General features: G+C 35.0%; 1 protein-coding gene across 1 annotated transcript in view; it reads right to left on the bottom strand.

Annotated features, from left to right (window-relative positions):
• The window catches only part of LOC122808238 (putative DBH-like monooxygenase protein 2), a 340,431-nt gene that overhangs the window by 256,772 nt on the left and 64,232 nt on the right, over window positions 1–19,427 (bottom strand). The window contains exons 5-7 of the mRNA XM_044079200.1: window positions 15,471–15,638; window positions 10,982–11,084; window positions 2,228–2,394 (exon numbers count right to left, since the gene is read on the bottom strand). Coding sequence (XP_043935135.1) covers window positions 2,228–2,394; window positions 10,982–11,084; window positions 15,471–15,638 — 438 coding nt within the window. The remainder of the gene's footprint in view (window positions 1–2,227; window positions 2,395–10,981; window positions 11,085–15,470; window positions 15,639–19,427) is intronic.

The following is a 19,427-nucleotide window of genomic DNA, read 5'->3' as shown; positions in this document are numbered from 1 at the left end:
TTGTTCATTCATTTGAGCACCATCAAATAACTGATGAGCATGAATTCAATAAATTGGATGCAATTAGTGGGCACATTTGTGTGTGTGTATATGTTTGTGTGTCAGAAGGAGAGAGCAGAAAGATGAAATACATTACTGTGCTCATTATTTATTTGATCAGAATCAGACATCTTAAGAAGTACATAGTCAATAAAATGATTGTAACTGGTGGGCATGTATGTGTATGCACAAACGTGTGTGTGTGTGTGCGCGCGTGCATATCTGCTGAGGGTTACAGTGGGTTACACTGTATGTGTCCAACAGCAGAAGGCTGAAACACATTACTGCTGCTGTATGTGGATGGCTGTGCCAAAGGTCTCTATTTATACTTTTCTCTTCCTAACATGGAATGAACTTCTCCTCGAGTTAATAGGTAGTAGTAAATGACTGCTGTTAAAGAAAATTATTTATTTACGTCACACAATTACATTAGCTATGGTTCACAGTCACAGTACTTAGAAAAATATAATTTTTTACAATAGCTATATAAAATGCATCATTTAACTTTGAAAAATAACATACAATAGCTATATAACATGCATTATTCAATACCCCAGAATGCCAAACAACTGCAGTCTCAGTTAAACCCCTGGGTTCTAAATGCTGTATGGGTTGTGGTTTGTAGTTTCTGGACAATGTATCCAGCTATAGAAAGAAAGCCGTATCCGTATTACTATAACCATCTGGAGATGATCAAAGTTTTTTCACACTACTTTTCTTTGGTCTCCTGTAAATGTTCCTTTGTAATTTTTTAGTGCATAGCAATTTCTTTTCCAGTTTTTGGATACCTGTGCTGAATCTGAAAACAGTCTACTGAGTTCAGTGTACTATCTTGGTTAACAAAATGAAATTAAATAAAACAATATAAAATAAATAAATGTCGGGGTGTGCGGAGTGCAGCCAGGGTGCTGTCGAGACCACAAGCAGCAATCATGGTTGCCTGAATGACTGCCGCCTGTGAATGGCTCTCATTTTGTGGTTCTAACTGGACCCCCACTAAGAAGAAATGACAGGCTCAAATCCATTAGGGGAGGCTTTATTGTCAGTAGGATGGGGGATAAGTAAACTATAAAAAAGCAAAAATTATGATGACTGCCAACTGGTTTGTTTTGATGAGTTTATGGCAACTGATCAATATGCAAAAACATTGATTCACTCCTGACTGATGTCTGCATATTGAAATACAGCTACCAAAAATTCTGTCTACCAAAACACAAAAAGATTGCAAAAGAAAAAAAATGTCCTTTTACAATCTTATTACAGAAATGGACTGTCTAAGGTAGGATACACGGTTGTGAACAGGGGCACAGGGTTATAATTAACGTGTATTAGTAAGATAGTGCAAAAGGGAAGGGGACTGTATTACCTTACTAATACATGTTAAACCTTACCCTAACCCTATTCATTAGCTTAGGAAAAAGCTTTCCATAGCACTATCATTATACAAGCCAGGCTCAGACACACACCACATACAACAGGACTAACCCACACCTGTAAATCTATTCCCTTACCTAAACTTTACCCATACAGTAACCCTAGATGATCATACACAAACTCCTTACCTCCAATGCCAAAACTTTGGATATATCCAAAAAGTTTTGGCATTAAAAAAACTTAGCTGCTCATCTGTATACACTATCCTCTTCCATTCAGAAAGTTCACTCATTGACAAACACCAAATTTGCCAAAACATATTCAATTAATTTCTCAATCTCAGCAGACTTTCAACAAAGCAGCCATTCAACCACAACACATTGGCCTGTTCTAACATATTTTAAATAGCATTTCTGAACTTTACTCAATATACAGTGAAGATCAAATCTGCCTATCAAATACGATAAATGTAATTCAAATATGTCAAATGTAATTTGTTCTATGGAAAGGTTCGTTCCCATCAATATTTTTATCAAGGTATATTGCAAACTTCTCTCAGGATCATAAACAATGAAAATATTTTAGATCTTCTGACATCAGCAAACAATGTATTATTACTTGCTCCACTCCATATAATGATATCGTGAGCTTACTTCTTCTGACTAAAGGTAAAATTCTTTTGAAATTAATGATATATATATATATATAGTTTTTAAAATTGTTTCAAATCTTCAGCATTTATGAAACCTGTAAATGATTTCTCCACAGCTTTTAGACTTTTAAAAAACCAGCAGGAAAAAAAATCAGAATTTACCTCCACAAACTTTTCGGTTTTGCAAATTCCGTACATTTTAAATGATTTCATCTTTGGCGGTATGAAAAATGTGGGATACACAGTAGGTCCGACTGCTAACACCCCCACATCATACTTCCGAAGTTCTGGAGTATAATAAAAGCGTATCCCAGAGCTGTCTTTTATTCCTAAATTTTAAGTGTAATTAAGAAAAGACAGTATGAGTTAGCATTCTTCCAGAGCCCTATTGGAAGTAAAAGCTTAAAAAAAAAAAAAAAAAAAAAAAAAAAATGCAGGTTAAAAAGCATCCTTCACACTTTTTTACTCGACATAACCACAGGATCTGCCAAGAAGCTAGCTAATGACATTGCCAGAGCTCTCCACAGTTCCTGAATGATTTCAGGCTGAATCCTTGTATCCCATTAGGATTCCCTCCCTTCAGTTGGTGTATCATCTGAAATTCATAAAAAACATTTCAGTCATATTTGTTACAAAAAAAAAAAAAATGCATGAGTTTTTTGTAAAATACAGAGTAGAAAAAAAACATAGGTGAAACACAAAAAAACAAAAGTTGTAGCCAACACCCTTATGTTTATGGATATCAGTTGGGTACGACTACCCTGTGTTTCCAAAACTCAAACATTCCTCTTATGCTGTGCTTATGATGTCATAAGAAGGCAGAAACATGCATGCCCACACCAAGAAGGGTTTGGCTTTATTGGCCTGAAACTGTCCAAAAAAAGATTTAAAAGTAAAAGAAAAAAGTCATGGACATTCAGAAATGCTATTTAGCTGAAACACCAGACAGCCTTAAAGGGTAATTTACATATATCCCATGTTGCCTCTGATTCAAGAGGTTTAAGGTATCACACAGTGGAAATTCTAGCTTTGCTAGATTTTTCTTTTTGTTTTTAACCAATTGGCTCATAGGTGCCTAACCATAACAATTTCCTGGCTATTTCTTCCCACACTATTTACTTCTGCTTTGATGAAAAACAGAAAAGTAACTGGGAACGCATTTTTTGGGAGCGTAATAAGCTGGCAGATTTTTAAAAAATTCCCTGCAGATTACTCTATCAAAAATCTTGGGGAAGCAAGTAGATTTAAATAAGGAAATGATTCTTTTGAGCTGGGACATAGGATTGGAACTGCCTGTACATAGTAAGGCTTTACTATGTTTAAAGCTATTGGCTACAAATAAAAGCAATTACTACAAAATGGAAATCAAAATATGAACAGGCTGCAATTGAATTACTGAATATTGTAAAAGACTGAAAAGAACTGGAGGTGGGAACTTTATAACAAAAAATGAGCAACCAACATAGAAATAAATGGAACTTTTGGGGAACAGTACATGTAGAACAAGGCTGTCCAAAACATGGCCCGCATGCGGCCCGTGGTGCAGTTCTCTGTGGCCTGCGAACCAAAACATTCGATGTTCCCTCATCTTCTAAAGAGGAGCTGGATTAACCAGACGGAAGTTCGTGTCCGTCGGTGATCAGTGCCCCTCCCTAATTGGCAGTTAACAAACACAAATAATAATTACACAAAACCAAAGTGAAACGGAGAAGCTCATGACCATACAATTCGACCACTTTATTAACTTATCATATATCTATAAGGTAATAAAGTGGTCGACTTGTATGGTCATGAGCTTCTCCGTTTCACTTTGATTTTGTGTTATTTATTTTTAAGTTGGTGGAATTCCTCTCAGTGGTTCATGTAAACACAAATAATAATAATAAAAAAAAAAAAACATGAGGGAGAAAATGTTGCGCTCTGCCTCTGCTGCTGCCAGCCTGCTGGCTTCCTTAACTAACACTTGTGTGGGGGCTGGAGTTCCATTCAACTTCAAATTCCGGGACTCGGAGACTGGGAATGGGAAACTTGCATTTTACAATTTCCGGTGACACACTCCGAGATCGCCTTCCCATCATCATATGCATTGTGCTTGCTTGATGATTTTCCTAGTCTTATTTAACTAAGTGCATAAGACAAGGAAAATCATCAAGCAAGCACAATGCACAAAGACAAGTAAATCACTAACCAGACAGCAATCCCATCCCAGGCTGAAACAGGAAGTCCATGGTGAAAGTAATATACATCGAGATGAGATTGCACGTCGCAGTACAGTGAAGGAAATGGTAAATAGGTGCAACTGGTCTGCCTGCCCCCTGCATGACTAACTTAATAGTTCAGTCTGGTCAGGCCAGATTCAGTGGCAGGTCGCATGTGTAATAAAAAAAAAAAAATGCCAGTTAAAAGCCGTTTCTGGGCACCCGCAGTTTTTTTACTGATATATAATCCAGACCTCCTTCCCTCCTAAATCAGTCAAGTCTAAAGTGAGTGAACTGAACTTTGTTGTTTGGTTGTTTAATAATTTAACTTTAAAGTCAATAGTTTGTGAATTGAAGTCCAAGTCCATTGCTGTCAGTGCCCTTGTGGTGGTATGTTAATTAAATATATTAATGTAATGTCTTTGTCTTACTGCAGGCAGTTGCAGCCAATATTTTATTTATCAATTTTATCTTCTGTTTTTTTTTTTTTTTGGACTTTGGTAACTGGTGGGAAAGGCACTGGGTGAGGGTTTTGGGTCCGACTCTAAGGCAGCCAGTGTGAAGAGGTCATTGGGGAAAGGAAAATTTTTCATTTCAGTGCTTGTGCATACATAGAAAAGTACTGAAGGCATCATTGGGGAAAATGTTTAATTTTTGTGTTGGTGCAGACTATACATGGACAAATTACGTAAGGGATCCTTGGGGGAAAGTATTCATTTTGATGTAATTTTGCTTTTACTTATACTGAAAAAGTCATTGGGGAAAATGCTTTATTTTTGTGTTTGTGCATACATGGAGAAGTAATTAAGGGAACCTTGGGGGAAATGATTCATTTTGATGTCATTTGCTAGTGCTTATGCATACATGGACAGGCTTATGAGAGGGTTGTTAGGGGAAATGCTTCATTTTTGGTGCTTGTGTATACATGGACAGACTACTGAGAGGGCTGCTAGGGGAAATGTTTCATTTTTGGTGCTTGTGTATACATTGACAGACTTATGAGAGGGTTGTTAGGGGAAATGTTTCATTTTTGGTACTTGTGTATAAATGGACAGACTTATGAGAGGGTTGTTAGGGGAAATGTTTAATTTTTGGTGCTTGTGTATACATGGACAGACTTATGAGAGGATTGTTAGGGGAAATGTTTCATTTTTGGTGCTTGTGTATACATCGACAGACTTATGAGAGGGTTGTTAGGGGAAATGTTTCATTTCTGGTGCTTGTGCATACATGGACAGACTACTGACAGGGTTATTAGGGGAAAAGTTTCATTTCTGGTGCTTGTGCATACATGGACAAGCCTAACTGAAGGGGTCATTGGAGAAAATGTTTCATGTTATTGCTTGCGCTTACATTAAGTAATGGAGGGGTCATTGGGGAAAATGTTTAATTTTTGTGCTTGTGCATACATGGACTAAGTACACAAGGGATCCTTGGGAGAGATTATTAATTTTGATGTTATTTGATGCTTACTATGCATACAAACACACTACTGAAGAAGTCTTTGGGGAAAATGCTTTATTTTTGTGCTTATTCATACATGGAAAAGTAATTAAGGGAACCTTGGAGAAAATTATTCATTTTGATGTCATTTGCTAGTGCTTATGGATACATGGACAGACTTATGAGAGGGATTTTAGGGGAAATGTTTCATTTTTGGTGCTTGTGTATACACGGACAGACTTATGAGAGGGTTGTTAGGGGAAATGTTTCATTTCTGGTGCTTGTGCATACATGGACAAACCTGATTGAAGGGGTCAATGTTACTGCATGCCAAGTAGAATATAAGATGGGACTTTATGTTTGTCTATTTCTGACCACAGTGCTGGCAGCCCACTGTAAACTTTATTATGAAGTAGGAAACACACAAGCTTTAGCAGTACTACACCTTGCATATTTACAGCTGCACAATATAAAGTGTATGTATGTTGTCAGTACTATGGTCAGAAATAGATCAATTGCATCCCTGCTTACAAAGCTATTGCAGTTCTTTCTATGCTGGTTAAGTACTGCATCAAGTACTTTTGTCGGCTAATTCCTGTCCACTGATAAGTTGTACAGAAAAGGGTAATGTATTTCAGAATGGCATGCTTAATTTAACAGTACTGTATGTACATTTGTAAAGCACCGTGTATGTATCAAATCCAATCCCACTCCAAAATGTATTTGACAGTGTTATTTGAGTAATGATGTTGTGCCTGTTACTGAGTGTAAAAGAAAACCATCTGCACACTTGTTGCTAAGCAAACTTTTGCTCTGTTGGCATACCTCTCAACCAGTCAGGGACAAATGTAAGCAGAATCTTGAAGAAATCCAGAAAAAGATAGGGGCATTCAGGGACACTTTTTTTAAAATATTACTTATAATTCTATATTAACTAAAAACATTAATAGAATAACAGAGTGTGAATTAATATACATTTCCTGAAGGAAAAGAAGTCTATGTGTCCTACTTATGGTCATTATTTATTAAGTATAATTCACCACCTTTCCTCCAGTGAGACTAGATCCCCAAGTAATGGCACTGGGAAGGGGGGGAGTAGCCAAGAATCACATGAAAACTTAAAAAAAAGTTCCAAGGATGTCCGCTACGACTAATAAAATCTGAAAAGAAGAAGACTAAACTGGGCAGTTGGGCACTGACATTGAAGAGAAGGTGAACTAAACGTGGCACAGTAGGACAGCAAGAAGGAAAGCCTTGGCTGCAGCAGCAAAGATATGATTTTATTCAGTGATGAAGTGATAGAATGGTGATAAATGGGGCTGTGTTTGAGCTTGATGGGCACATGAAGAAAGGAGAAGGCATTCACCAACTCAGGCACAGACTTTTTACAACTGGGCAAATAGGGACAATTTGTGACTAGGAGGGCTGTTAGACAGAGAATAAAGTTGACATTGAAGCAGTAATTTTGTACACCAACCTGTTTGAGTGATTGCCTGATATGTATACATTTTGCTGTGTTAGAATGCACTGGTTCAGGAAGGATTGCTGGAATACAGCGTGCATGTTAAGCAAGCATATCCAGAATTCCTCTCTTTATATATGTAACTGACTTCCACACTCAACACTTCAGTGCCATTGCTCAAAGGAAACTGTAGAACCTCTCTCTCTATGAATTCTGCTAACTATGCTTGTGAATATTCTTATTTTTAACTCTTTACAATTTTATCTTGTATACTCCTGTATTTTATTGTAACTGAATTTTTACAATGCTTTCTTGGAGCTTTTCTCCCCGGGCCTCCACTGAAAACGGATCATGTTGGCCCAGTGGACTTCCCCGGTAACCAAACTGGACATAAATAAATAAATACTTGATAATTAAAAAGCTTCAAGGCCAGTCAATGACGTATATATATATATATATATATATATATATACATATATATATATATATGCCAACAAAGGAATAATAATGGCTGTAGAGAAAAGTATGGTGGTAGATAATTTCTCCCATATGTTATATTAGGGAAGACGGATAAAAAACTAAATTAAAAGGTAGGAAGTTTACTTAAAGTTGAGAAGGACAGCTCCATGATTTTTGGCATTTACTGATGTTCTATTATTTCCAATTTGGGAAAGTTTAAAGTTTGGAGTATTGTACTGTGTGTTACTATCCTAACAACTTATCTGACCTAGCTCTGCTATAAGGGGTTGTGCATTAACGCAGGAAGATCCGATTATGCTTCTTCTTAAAGTTGAACGGTTTGTACATGTACTTGGAGTTTGCCTTATTATTAATTATTTTATTGTTAGTGTCAGTATCTGAACATTGTTGAATTTAAGGCAGCATTACTTTCAATACTCACTGTATTAGAGTTAGATTAGAGACTGAAGAAAGCTGTCCAGTGCATGAAAAGTTTTTGCTAAGAAGTTTTGCACACTGTTTTGTTCCAGGCCTCCAGGGTGAATCTTGTGGTCACATTTCTGTGCAATTAGTGTTGTTGGCTTGTTCAGCATACCAAGGTTATGTTTACTGCTACTCAAAGAAAAATGCCTAACAAGAAAAGAAAAACTGAAGATTAAAAGCGAGTGTATCAAAGCCGATGGGAATCAGACTATTTGATTACAAACAACAGGAATAAAATTCAATGTCTTGTTTGCATGCGAATATTGTCAGTGCCTAAAGAGTATAATGTGAAATGACACTGCAGTACATTACACAGTAAAACATTTGATATTTATAGTGGAGAATCAAGACGCACCATTATTGCAGAATATAAGAGGAAATTGATGCAGCAAACCATTTTTTTTGCAAAACTTAGCAGTGAACAAAGTTCTAGCCTTGCTGCTTCGTACAAAGTATCATTGGAGTTAGCGAAAGCAAAAAAGCCTTTTAGTGATAGTGTGATAGTGAAGAAATGTGCACGTGAAATGACAAAACAATTTAATGAGCCGAAATAAGCTGAGAAGTTTGAAACAGTGGCATTATCTCAACACTGTCGCAAGACGTGTACAACACATGGATCAATATGTTGCAAAAAAGCTATGTGATTTAATAGCAAAATGTGAGTACTTTTCATTGTGTCTGGATGAAAGCACTGATCAAGAAGATGTAAGTCAATTGTTAATTTTTGTTTGAACTATTCAAGAGGACTTTAATATTAATGAAGAACTCAGTCTTGCATCTTTACATGGGACTACTAAAGGTACTGACATTTTTGAAGCAGTTCAAAAGTCTGTTATGAATTATGGAAGATTTGATAAATGTTCCTGTATTGTAACCGATGGGGCCAAAGCTATGACGGGGACTGGAAGTGGCTTTTGTGGGCTATTGAAACAAAATAATATTACCTGCCCAACAATTCATTGCATAATTCACCAAGAAGCACTCTGTGGAAAATTTCTGCTTTAAGCCAATGCCATGAAAGTAGCTGTAAAAATAACTAACATTATATGAGGAGGTAATCTCTGAGTCATCGTAAGTTTTGTGATTTCTTGAGGGAAATGGATGCTGCATATGGGGATTTGCTCCTTCATTCTGATATCCGATGGTTGAGTTCTGGAAAATGTCTGGAACGCTTTTTTGCCATTTGGAAAGAAATACCCATATTTCTTAAAAACGATGTGAAGTCTGACACAACAGAACTTGAAAATCAAATGCAAGATCCCATATTTTTATCAGATCTTACATTTATAACAAATATGACCAACCATTTGAATGAGCTGAACTTAAAACTGCAGGGCAAACAAACAGAATATTGCCAACTTATATGATCATTTGAATGGTTTTAAAAATAAATTGAAGCTTTTTAAATCGACATTGGCTAATAATATTTTTACTTTTTCCCAAATTGCAAAGAACATTTCGAAGAAATGAAGAAATTTGAGGAAATATCATTTTCAGCTCATGTACAGCATATTGATATGATTCTTGAGGATTTTGAGAATAGATTTGGTGATTTTAAGGAACTTGAAGAAGATATTTAAATTTTTAGTCAGGCCTTGACTGTCACCATTGAAAATGTAAGATCTGACCTTCAGCTGGAATTGTGTAATTTACAGTCAGATCCTTTTTATATCAACAGAAAGAAGTGAAAAAGGAGAAGATTTTTTTTTAATTACCACCAATAGGGAGATACCCAAAATTAAGAAAGTTTGGACCCAAGATGGACTCAATGCTCGGTAGCACATATCTTTGTGAAAGCACGTTCTCAACTATGAAATTCATTAAATCAAAGCACAGATGTTCATTGACAGATAATTCTCTTGCAAATTTACTGCAATTGGCACCTACAAGTATCGACATTGACACAGCTACTTTAGTAAATGAAGCTGAACTACCACAGAGCTCTTATTGAAATGAAGATGTTGAGAGGTATGCTGGCCACAAATGGAAACAGGATTTGGTCAAAACTTTAAACAGAGGTGTGATAAGCACTCCAGAATAGACATTGTTTCTAAAAAGGACAATTTTTTTTGTGTATTGCTATATACCAATTTCCAGTGGTTCAGATCTGTGAAGAATTGACTTAAGGCTGCACAGAGGCTGCCAAGAAGAGTCAGCATGCAGAAGCAGACACTGACACTGCTGAGTTAAGAGGGTTAAATGCCATTACTACAGCTAGAAAACAGGGCCCTTAATGGAAAGATATTTGTTCTTTAAAAATTACTGCATCTTGTCTACTGTTTTAGTAAAAAGTTTTATATGCACCATGACTTCTCCTTCTTATGAAATTGTCAAAGTGCTTGCTAAACCTAACAGTAGGACTCCCCAGGTAATTTCAATATATGTACTGTATTTATTATTGTGCATGCGGCCCGATATATCTTTTTTTTTAAATGCGGCCCTTGGATTACCTAAGTTTGGACATCCCTGATGTAGAATAATGTTCGGAAGTAAAGGCAGGAATTGAGCAATTTATAAAATGTTAAAGTGAATGACAATTGTTTAAAAGAGAGAAATAAATGCATGTAATGTATGCTGTTTGTAAATGAAAATGTTAATACGGTTTCCTTTCTTTTCTAGTAATGTATACATGCCTATGTCTTAAGTGAAGATTTAATAAAGGTGTTTAATAAAAATATATTTTGTTTTGCTTATAGAAGAAAACAGAGGTCTGTACTGTATAATGAGTGTACCAAGATATTAACTTAAGGCAGAATCTGTACTCCCAAATATATAGCTTAAAGGGGAAGCTGTACTGTCAAAGATACATAATGAGAAAATAAGGTTTCTATTAAATTTGTATACTTACCACTTTTCAAAATGTATACTTACCACTTTTCAAATGTGGGTTGTTATAATGAACTTCCAACACAGCAACTTTGAAATCTCTGTTAGTTCCTATTGAAATACCAGTATTTTCGGGAAATCTGAATGCCTAGTAAAGTAGAATAATATATTTATTTAGTTAACATTACAATTTTAGCATATATATATATATATATATATATATATATACACACACACACACACACACCTGTTAGTTCCTATTGAAATACCAGTATTTTTGGGAAATCTGAATGCCTAGTAAAGTAGAATAATATATTTATTTAGTTAACATTACAATTTTAGCATATATATATATATATATATATATATATATATATATATATATATATATATATATTATACACACACACACACACACACACACACACACACACACACACACACACACACACACACAATACTAGTGTTCAAGATAGAAAAAAATCTTTAATCCTCATTGCAACAAATAATGATTGACCAGATTCACTATGACTGCTTCACCAGTATCCATTTAATTGAGTCACCCATCTTTGAATATCTCTAGTGATCATGTGATAAAATTACATATGTATGAACTTTCAAAATATATTTACAGTAACTAAAAACAGCAACATAACCTGGGGGGAAAAAGATAACAACACTATGATCACAAAAATCACAAAAATGTGAATCACAAATGTTCATTTAACCCTGGAGGGTATAAAGACCCATAGAAGCCAAAGCTTTTCTTTTTTATCTAAAAGACTTTTTATATCTCCACTACCACACCCCTACTTATTGGATATTAGTTTGTCAATGCCAATGAATATGTACTTAGCAATAGGATGTTTTTAAAAGGCTTAAATAAAGCAGTATTTGGCACTTGAGTGTGCACTAATGCATCCCTTAAATATCCTATTGCTCTGTCCAACATAGAGTGAAAAGCACAAAACTTTTGGCCAAACTTCACCAACTGGTGCTTGCATGTTATATAATGCTTAATATGAAATGCCTTTTTATAATTTTTAGTTGAAAATTAAGCACATTTAAAAATAATGTCACATTATGTACAATGATCACGGGCTACTCACTTAATGCAGGTGCTTCCCATTTAATTTATCTATAGCATGCTTGTAAGCAGATCAGACTTGGCCAACATTTTTCCATTTATGATAGCAAAACTTACACTCAACTGGTAAACTAGTATTTAATGCAGAATTACCTAATACAATCATCCAAAATTTATTCATAACCTGTTTTATTAAAACATTCATATCATAAGTGGTTCTAAATCTGATAGATTCTGATCCATTGTTGCCAAACTTGTCCTGAAACTGCTTACTTGTGATTGTACGTGCTTTATCCAGCTGAAATTATACCCCTTGTGTGCCAGTCTATGTTTTAGGTCTGAAGAAGATGATACAGTATATACCTTTCACTTCTCAGTCTTAAAAACTTGGATTTAGGAATATTTTTAAATATGTATGGCAGGTGACAATTGGAATTACACGGAAATGTGTTCTTACTAAAATCTTCCAATATAAATCAGTAGCCAGAGTCCCATCCAATGTTTTTGTTATTCAGACATCAAGAAAATAAACTGTAAACAGTTCTGCCATAAGTACAAACTATATTCCAAACCTATTATGATTTTGCTATTCAATAAAATGTTTTAGTTTATATAAGTTACCTTTCCAAATAAACTGTAGTTTACTTAGACGATATGTGCCACATATCTATGTGCTCCAAATATATATTCCTGGTAATGTTACAGATGTGCTGTTGTTCAAAAATATTACATATAAAGATTTGCATATAGGAGTACCCAGCTGTAAATGCTGACCCCACAGCAGTGTCCCTAAGCTGAACATGATAGTTATTAAACTAAAAAAAAGTTGTTGAACATCACCTCAGTCAGTTGGATAACAAAAACATTAAAATAAGTGGGATACAAATCCCAATGTTCTAACTAATACCCTAAGACTAGCAATTCACTTTCATGTGGTATATAAAGTACACACATCTAGAATACGTAAATATATTTTTGCACATGGGGTTGGGGGTGTCAGTTCGACAGTGATAACAATCTATAGCAAATGTTCACACTTCTAGGTGGCTCACCTTACTACAGTGGTTCTTCCATACCACACATACACATGCACACTCACACCTATGGCCAATTTAGAGTGTCCAATCCACCTACTCATGTCTTTGGAATGTGGAAGAAAACCAGGGAGATCCAGAGAAAATCCTCACAAACACAGGCAGGACGTGCAGATTCGACACAGAAAGTACCCCCCAGCCAAGAATCAAACCTAAGCAGCCCTCCAACCTTCTTATCTGAAATTAATTGAAGGCTCTCCATGGCATCATTAATACATGCTCTTACTAATAGAAGTAATGATCAAAAGTTATATTCCAAAAATTTTGTTAATGTTTTAGTTAGGGACGGTATTAAAGCCTATAGATTATCTTGGCACTAATTATTATTAACAAATATATACATGTCCAAGAAAAAAACAATCCTAAAGATCAGAATATCTGTTCATACTGGCAATGTATAATCAAAGACTAGAGACTGGCAGGTAAACAAAGAGATCAGTTGCCCAAAGAAAGACATGTCTACTGTATACCTCAAACTGTAATACGGTACAGGATATCTAACCATTGGCTATATTGTGTCAGAGGGAGAGGTTTCAAGCCTTTTTAATCAATTGTATGATATCTCACTGCTGTGAGAGATTTTTCATTCCTTTTGAATAGTAGCCTCAGCTGACTCGTTTTATTACCATAGTTGTACTAATGACATAATTATCGATTATGTCAATGGTAGAATTTGTATTTATTAATCTGTATGTCTTTTTATGTATTTGCTTATGTTTAAGTTTTAATTTTCACTATTAAAAAGCAAATACGTGAAAACTGAGTAATCTCAGTAGCTGTATTGGCAACATCTGTGGCTGTTAAGATAACTCATAACTCATAATCAAGATACTGAACAAAGAAGATGATATATGAAAGGAAACCCAAATAGCTATTTAAAAAATACTTCCAAAGAATATGCTCATCAAGGATTTATGCATACATTGTCAATGTGAACAACCACCCCAGTCTTCAAAGACTGAATTCTTGCTCAGCTATGTTTTACAGAATATGTAGTGATCAAAAAGCCTAAGAAACTTCTTCCATAAATACTGATACCACAACAAGTCTGAGATCCTTATATTTGTATGTGCTTTTGCTGGATGTTTACAGGATCCCTGACGTAGCATTTAAGTCCTTGTTTTACTAAATTAAGAACTGTATACAAAGTAACATATTGCCAGCTCTTCAACTTTTCAGACTAATCAATAGTATACTGACTTAGACCACACAACTTTAAATTATGGTACTCTGTTATCTAAAGTTATTAAAGTATATTGACCATTTTTTGAAGCAAGATGTACAAGCACTTGAAGTAGCATTCTTTGAATCACTCAACCAAGTCATTCAAGACCTGTGAACATTTCCAGGGGACAGCAAATGGCTAATCAACATTAGCCACTCTCCCAGTCACATTAGCATGCAACTTTGCCCACAAAGACGCTTTTCACACTTGGGTACCTATGGAAAAAAAATCAGATACAGAGTGGTCTAGGAATCAGAAAGGCTTAGTGTGATGCAAAAATCTTCCAGGATCAAGCTTCTTTATTATTCTAAGTAAGCCTTTCTCTATTCTAGGGTTAGTACATAATTTTCTCACTGCTACATTTTTAACTGATAATACTAATTTAAAATTTTAAACAATTTACCACATTATCATTATTAAAATGGTCTATAAGGTGACTGTTAAATAAAAAAATATATACTTTCAACATTAAAACATGATGAGTTTAAATTCCCCATAAATAAAAAAATGTAGAATTCAAATTCTGTTTCTTCTTTCATACCAGGACCAAACCCCCAATATCCTCTATGTAGAGCATTTCAACACTTCCAATCACATTACTTAATATAATCAACTCTATCGTAATATCCTCTACAACAATCTCATTCAAAAAGCATGTTTTGCACTCAGCAATGGTATCATCTTTGCATATCAGCAGGGAAGCTGACTGAAAGACTTACACATTGTAGCTGGCATTTCTCTTTATTGGTCACTAAATGATTTAATTGCATTGATGAATGAATTAAAAACACATTAGGCATAAATCTTAGGATATCAGAAGTATATTTGCTCTTTTGGCTGTTTCAAGAAGAGTATTAATCTGTAATGAAAACGCTCCACTAAAAAAACTGCCTGACACTATCTAAATGGTACACCTAACAAAAGGCAATACATGCAGTGATGTGAGTTGTCACTTCAATGCCACTGTATAATCCCGCTAAAGTTTAATTTTAATAGAAGATTTTGTAGCTCAGTTGCCATAGCAATGAGACAATAATCACCAGTCTATCTGCATAGATTATAATTTTCTTTCCCCTTAAATTGCATTTCAGAACTCTCACTCTATTATCGATTTTCTTATTTACTTACCTCACCCCCATAGGCCCATGCAGTTATAACGTGAGCACATATTAATGATGTATATTCGCTATATGTGCAGTCTCCTTGTGGTTTCCGGGTAACTGAGGCATTGGAGCAACCATAGAGTACAAGATGGTGGACTACGTCTTCATTTCCAGGTTGGATTATGGGCTCAATCTAAAAGAATGGGGTAAGAACAGTGATATCAAGTGTTACCTTGTGTATAGAAACAACAAAAATAAATACCAGAAATACATTTGTTCTGAAGAAGCTCTTATTTATCCTAAAGGACCATGCCATTATCTTCTGTGGAGTATCACCTACTTTTAAGTAATCAGAATGCCTGTCTGTTTATCTGTGTCTGTCTGTCTTATCCGGGTATCTAGAATAACTAAAAGATGCAAAATAGGCAGAGCTTTATTTCTGTCTCTAACCCCCCTTCAACTAGAAACATGTTTGCCACAACATAAATATATATTTTTCTTATTATTAAAGTTCCAAAACTAACATGATTTTTCAGTGAAGTGCATTCCATAATATTACAATTCTCACCAGATACCTACAGATGTCTGAAAACTGGACATAAGCTTAAGACAATCTGCCTTGTCTTAATGAAATAGCAAGGCTACTAGACCGCACTTCTTCTTTAGACTACAGAAAACAAATTAAATTTAAATAATTTTCACTCAAGAGATGATATAACCATTCTTGTATCCAGTGTCAGCAATATTTTGTATTTTATTTACGTTTTGTTGACCAGGCTGAACTTAGTGGGCTGAGCCAGTATTTAGAGGATGCCCAGGGAAAAGTACAAGAGCTGTGTGAAGGTGTATGTATGCAGTAGATATTTTAGAGAAAAACATTTAGCAATGTACAGAAAATTAACACAGAAACATAGTAATGAACACATCATGCAGTTCCCCCGAAATGATAAACAGGACACAGTTTTGGAAAGTAAACATAGTAAAGCAGTGAGCTTAAAATTAAACATGTTACATGCCTAATTCATCACTCCAACATATGAATTTTTGTTTTTTTTAGCATGAGTCTTGAGCCCTCCTGGCTTTCATTTGACCCATCTGTCTCCCCCCATGGTGGGGGACTACTCTCAGTCTTACATTTCGGCAGAACAAGAGGTGCGCTCTTCTCCTATTAAACCAAAAGCCTACAATTAAGTATCTGATTTATCCATAGAAAAAAACTCTAGGAGAGATAAAAAACATAACTTTGTACTCATTAAGATCACAATGGGTACTCACACTCAGTTTTGTATAAAAGCAGTATACACCCTTCAATGGCCACAGCATGCCACTTCAAATATGATCTAATAGATCTGCCTTCCCACTGACACTCTAGCAGATTCATCATTCTTAGGGATTTAAAACTCAGCTGGATGGATCCATCACTAAATCAATTTGATGGAATCACTGCGGTGTAGAATGTAACAACAATTCTCAAAGAACCCACAAGAGTACACTCCAGTACCTGGACTGGTTCAATGCAGAAAGAAATCATAATCAATTTCTGCCATAAATTTAAAAAGGACACTGCCTTTCCAAACACTTTTAGTGACCACTGCCCTGTGAATACTATACGCATGTGCATACATATATACATACATATACTATAGTATATGTATGTATGCATTTATGCTCATATATATTTATTTACTTACTGACAGACCAAGTTAGTTATAATCGAACTCTAGACTTGTGCAAGAATTTTTAATAAAATTGTTCTACTCTAGCACTATATGAATATCTCAATATTCTCACCCCAGTTCAGTACAGACTTTTTCCATTCGGCAACACAGACTCAATGACACAGCTACCTCTGTCTTATTTCAGAACTTAACAATCATCTTCAGAAACAGGTCTTAGCCTGGAAAATGTAAAAACCAGATTCACAAGATATGCATAAAATTAAACACTATGTATACTGGAAAAGAATAGCTAGAATATGTACAAACATTGTTTAATCAGTCTTCATAAAACAATCAGACCATACTATCTAACAGACTCAGAGACATATATGAAACACATTATCCTCAAAACCCTTCTGTTTCTAACTCTCAATTCTTCTTTCTTAACTGAAATAAAAGACAGCTGTCACTACAGCAGGGTAGCATATGCTGATCTAAAAGACTGGAAAGAAAGTGATCCTACACATGCTCCCAATAGTCAGATTAGAAAACTGAACCATTTTAATACTAAGCTTAGTTAACTCTTTCACTTTACAAAACTATCAAAATTTGCTAACCAAAATTAACCCAAGGGTCCATTTTTTTCCTTAAAATGGGAGTTCTGATTATTGTCGAGTTTATACCTGCAACATATCTATAAGAAATAGCATAGTCTCTGCCCTAATTTAAAGGTATCTGTACCTGTAGCAAACCTCTGCCCACTACATAAAACTCTGCAAGAAATTATGATCAACTTTTGGGTCACAAAGAACAGATTACTTTCACCAGTACAGCATAGATTTAGGAATGGTTTAACTATAATGAAAGCTTTATATAGGGTACAAAACATTTTAATAACATGGATGAACATGCCCTTCACATAGGAACCATTACTATCTGGAAACATTCACTCTAACAATGGACCACTCGGGTCTTCTTTCCATATCAATAACAGTAAGTAACTCTCAGTCACATATTCTCAGCAACTTTCAGTATTTGCAGCATCAGTAGCAAATTGCCTCAACTGGAACTGGACTCTGCTATACCCTTTAAATGTAATTACTATCACTGAATCATTGTAAAATACTCTCTCCATATTTTACAATGTTTTTAATGAACCACCATCTTTACTGACAACACAACTACTTCTTGACAAGGTGGGGGTGTGAACTTTTCATCAATAGTGATACCACTCTCTTTCTCCTACATCAACAGCCAAAAACTACTTCACCTCTGACAGTGATACTAAGTGGCTTCTGGTACAAGTGTTTCTTTAAGCCATGCAAACTACTCGTTGCAGGAGTCTACATTCCACCTCCTTTTATTAATCTGTTTGATCTACTCTAGCTAATATCCTACAACACAGTAAGGACCATAAACTTCTTGTACTTGGTGATCTACTTTTTTTGTTTGTTTGTATTAAAAATACCTTTATTGAATTATCACTTCTAACACAGGCAAACTTACATTTATATAAAAGTAAACTGACCATATTAACAAGTTCACATTAACAAATGTTGCACACAAGTATTCGTCTACACAATATAATTAATTCAACATTACACATTTTATTCAATTCTTGCCTTTTCTTAAACCACATTCCTCCTATAAAACATTTTTCTGTGTGTATTGTTTCCAGAGTTTACATTTTTTGCTTTGTAATTTGCTTCTACCCTTTTCTAAAGATCCCACTTACTGTTCTTTCATCTGTTTTACAATATTCACTACTTCAAGAACGGCTGGTTTAGATTTTGATTTCCATTTTCTAGAAACTGCTTTTTTGGCAGCAACCAAAATTAATAATATTAATAATATTTCTTATAGGAGAATTGACCTCATCTTAGAAGATAACCTTATGCAAGGGCTTATTGATATGGACCTTTATCAATTCTTTAAAGTCAGTAGTCCAATTATTCCAGCTATATTCGGGATCCCCAAGGTACATAAAGGGATCCAAAAATCCACCCATGAGGCCTATTGTTACTTCTAAAGGTTCCAAAACACAACCTATGGCCATTTATTTTGATGAGAAAATCAAGAGGTTTCATAAGGGCTACAAACATATATTTATCTACTCTTGGGATTTTTTGGAGAAAATAGGAAAATCAGAATTTCTGCCAGAAGCTATTTTTATAACAATAGATATAAAAGATTTGTTCTCAGTTATTCCCCACGATGTGAGAATGAACTGATTCGAACAAATGATTACTGAATTTGGCTTTTTAACAGCTGATGAATATATGCTGGTATTGGAAAATATGGAACTAGTTTTAAAGCACAACTAC

The sequence above is a fragment of the Protopterus annectens genome, chromosome 8.part0 (assembly GCF_019279795.1).
Source record: "Protopterus annectens isolate FY-2018-M chromosome 8.part0, PAN1.0, whole genome shotgun sequence".
Classification (NCBI taxonomy): Eukaryota; Metazoa; Chordata; order Ceratodontiformes; family Protopteridae; genus Protopterus; species Protopterus annectens.
This window is presented reverse-complemented; position numbering and strand designations above follow the sequence as displayed.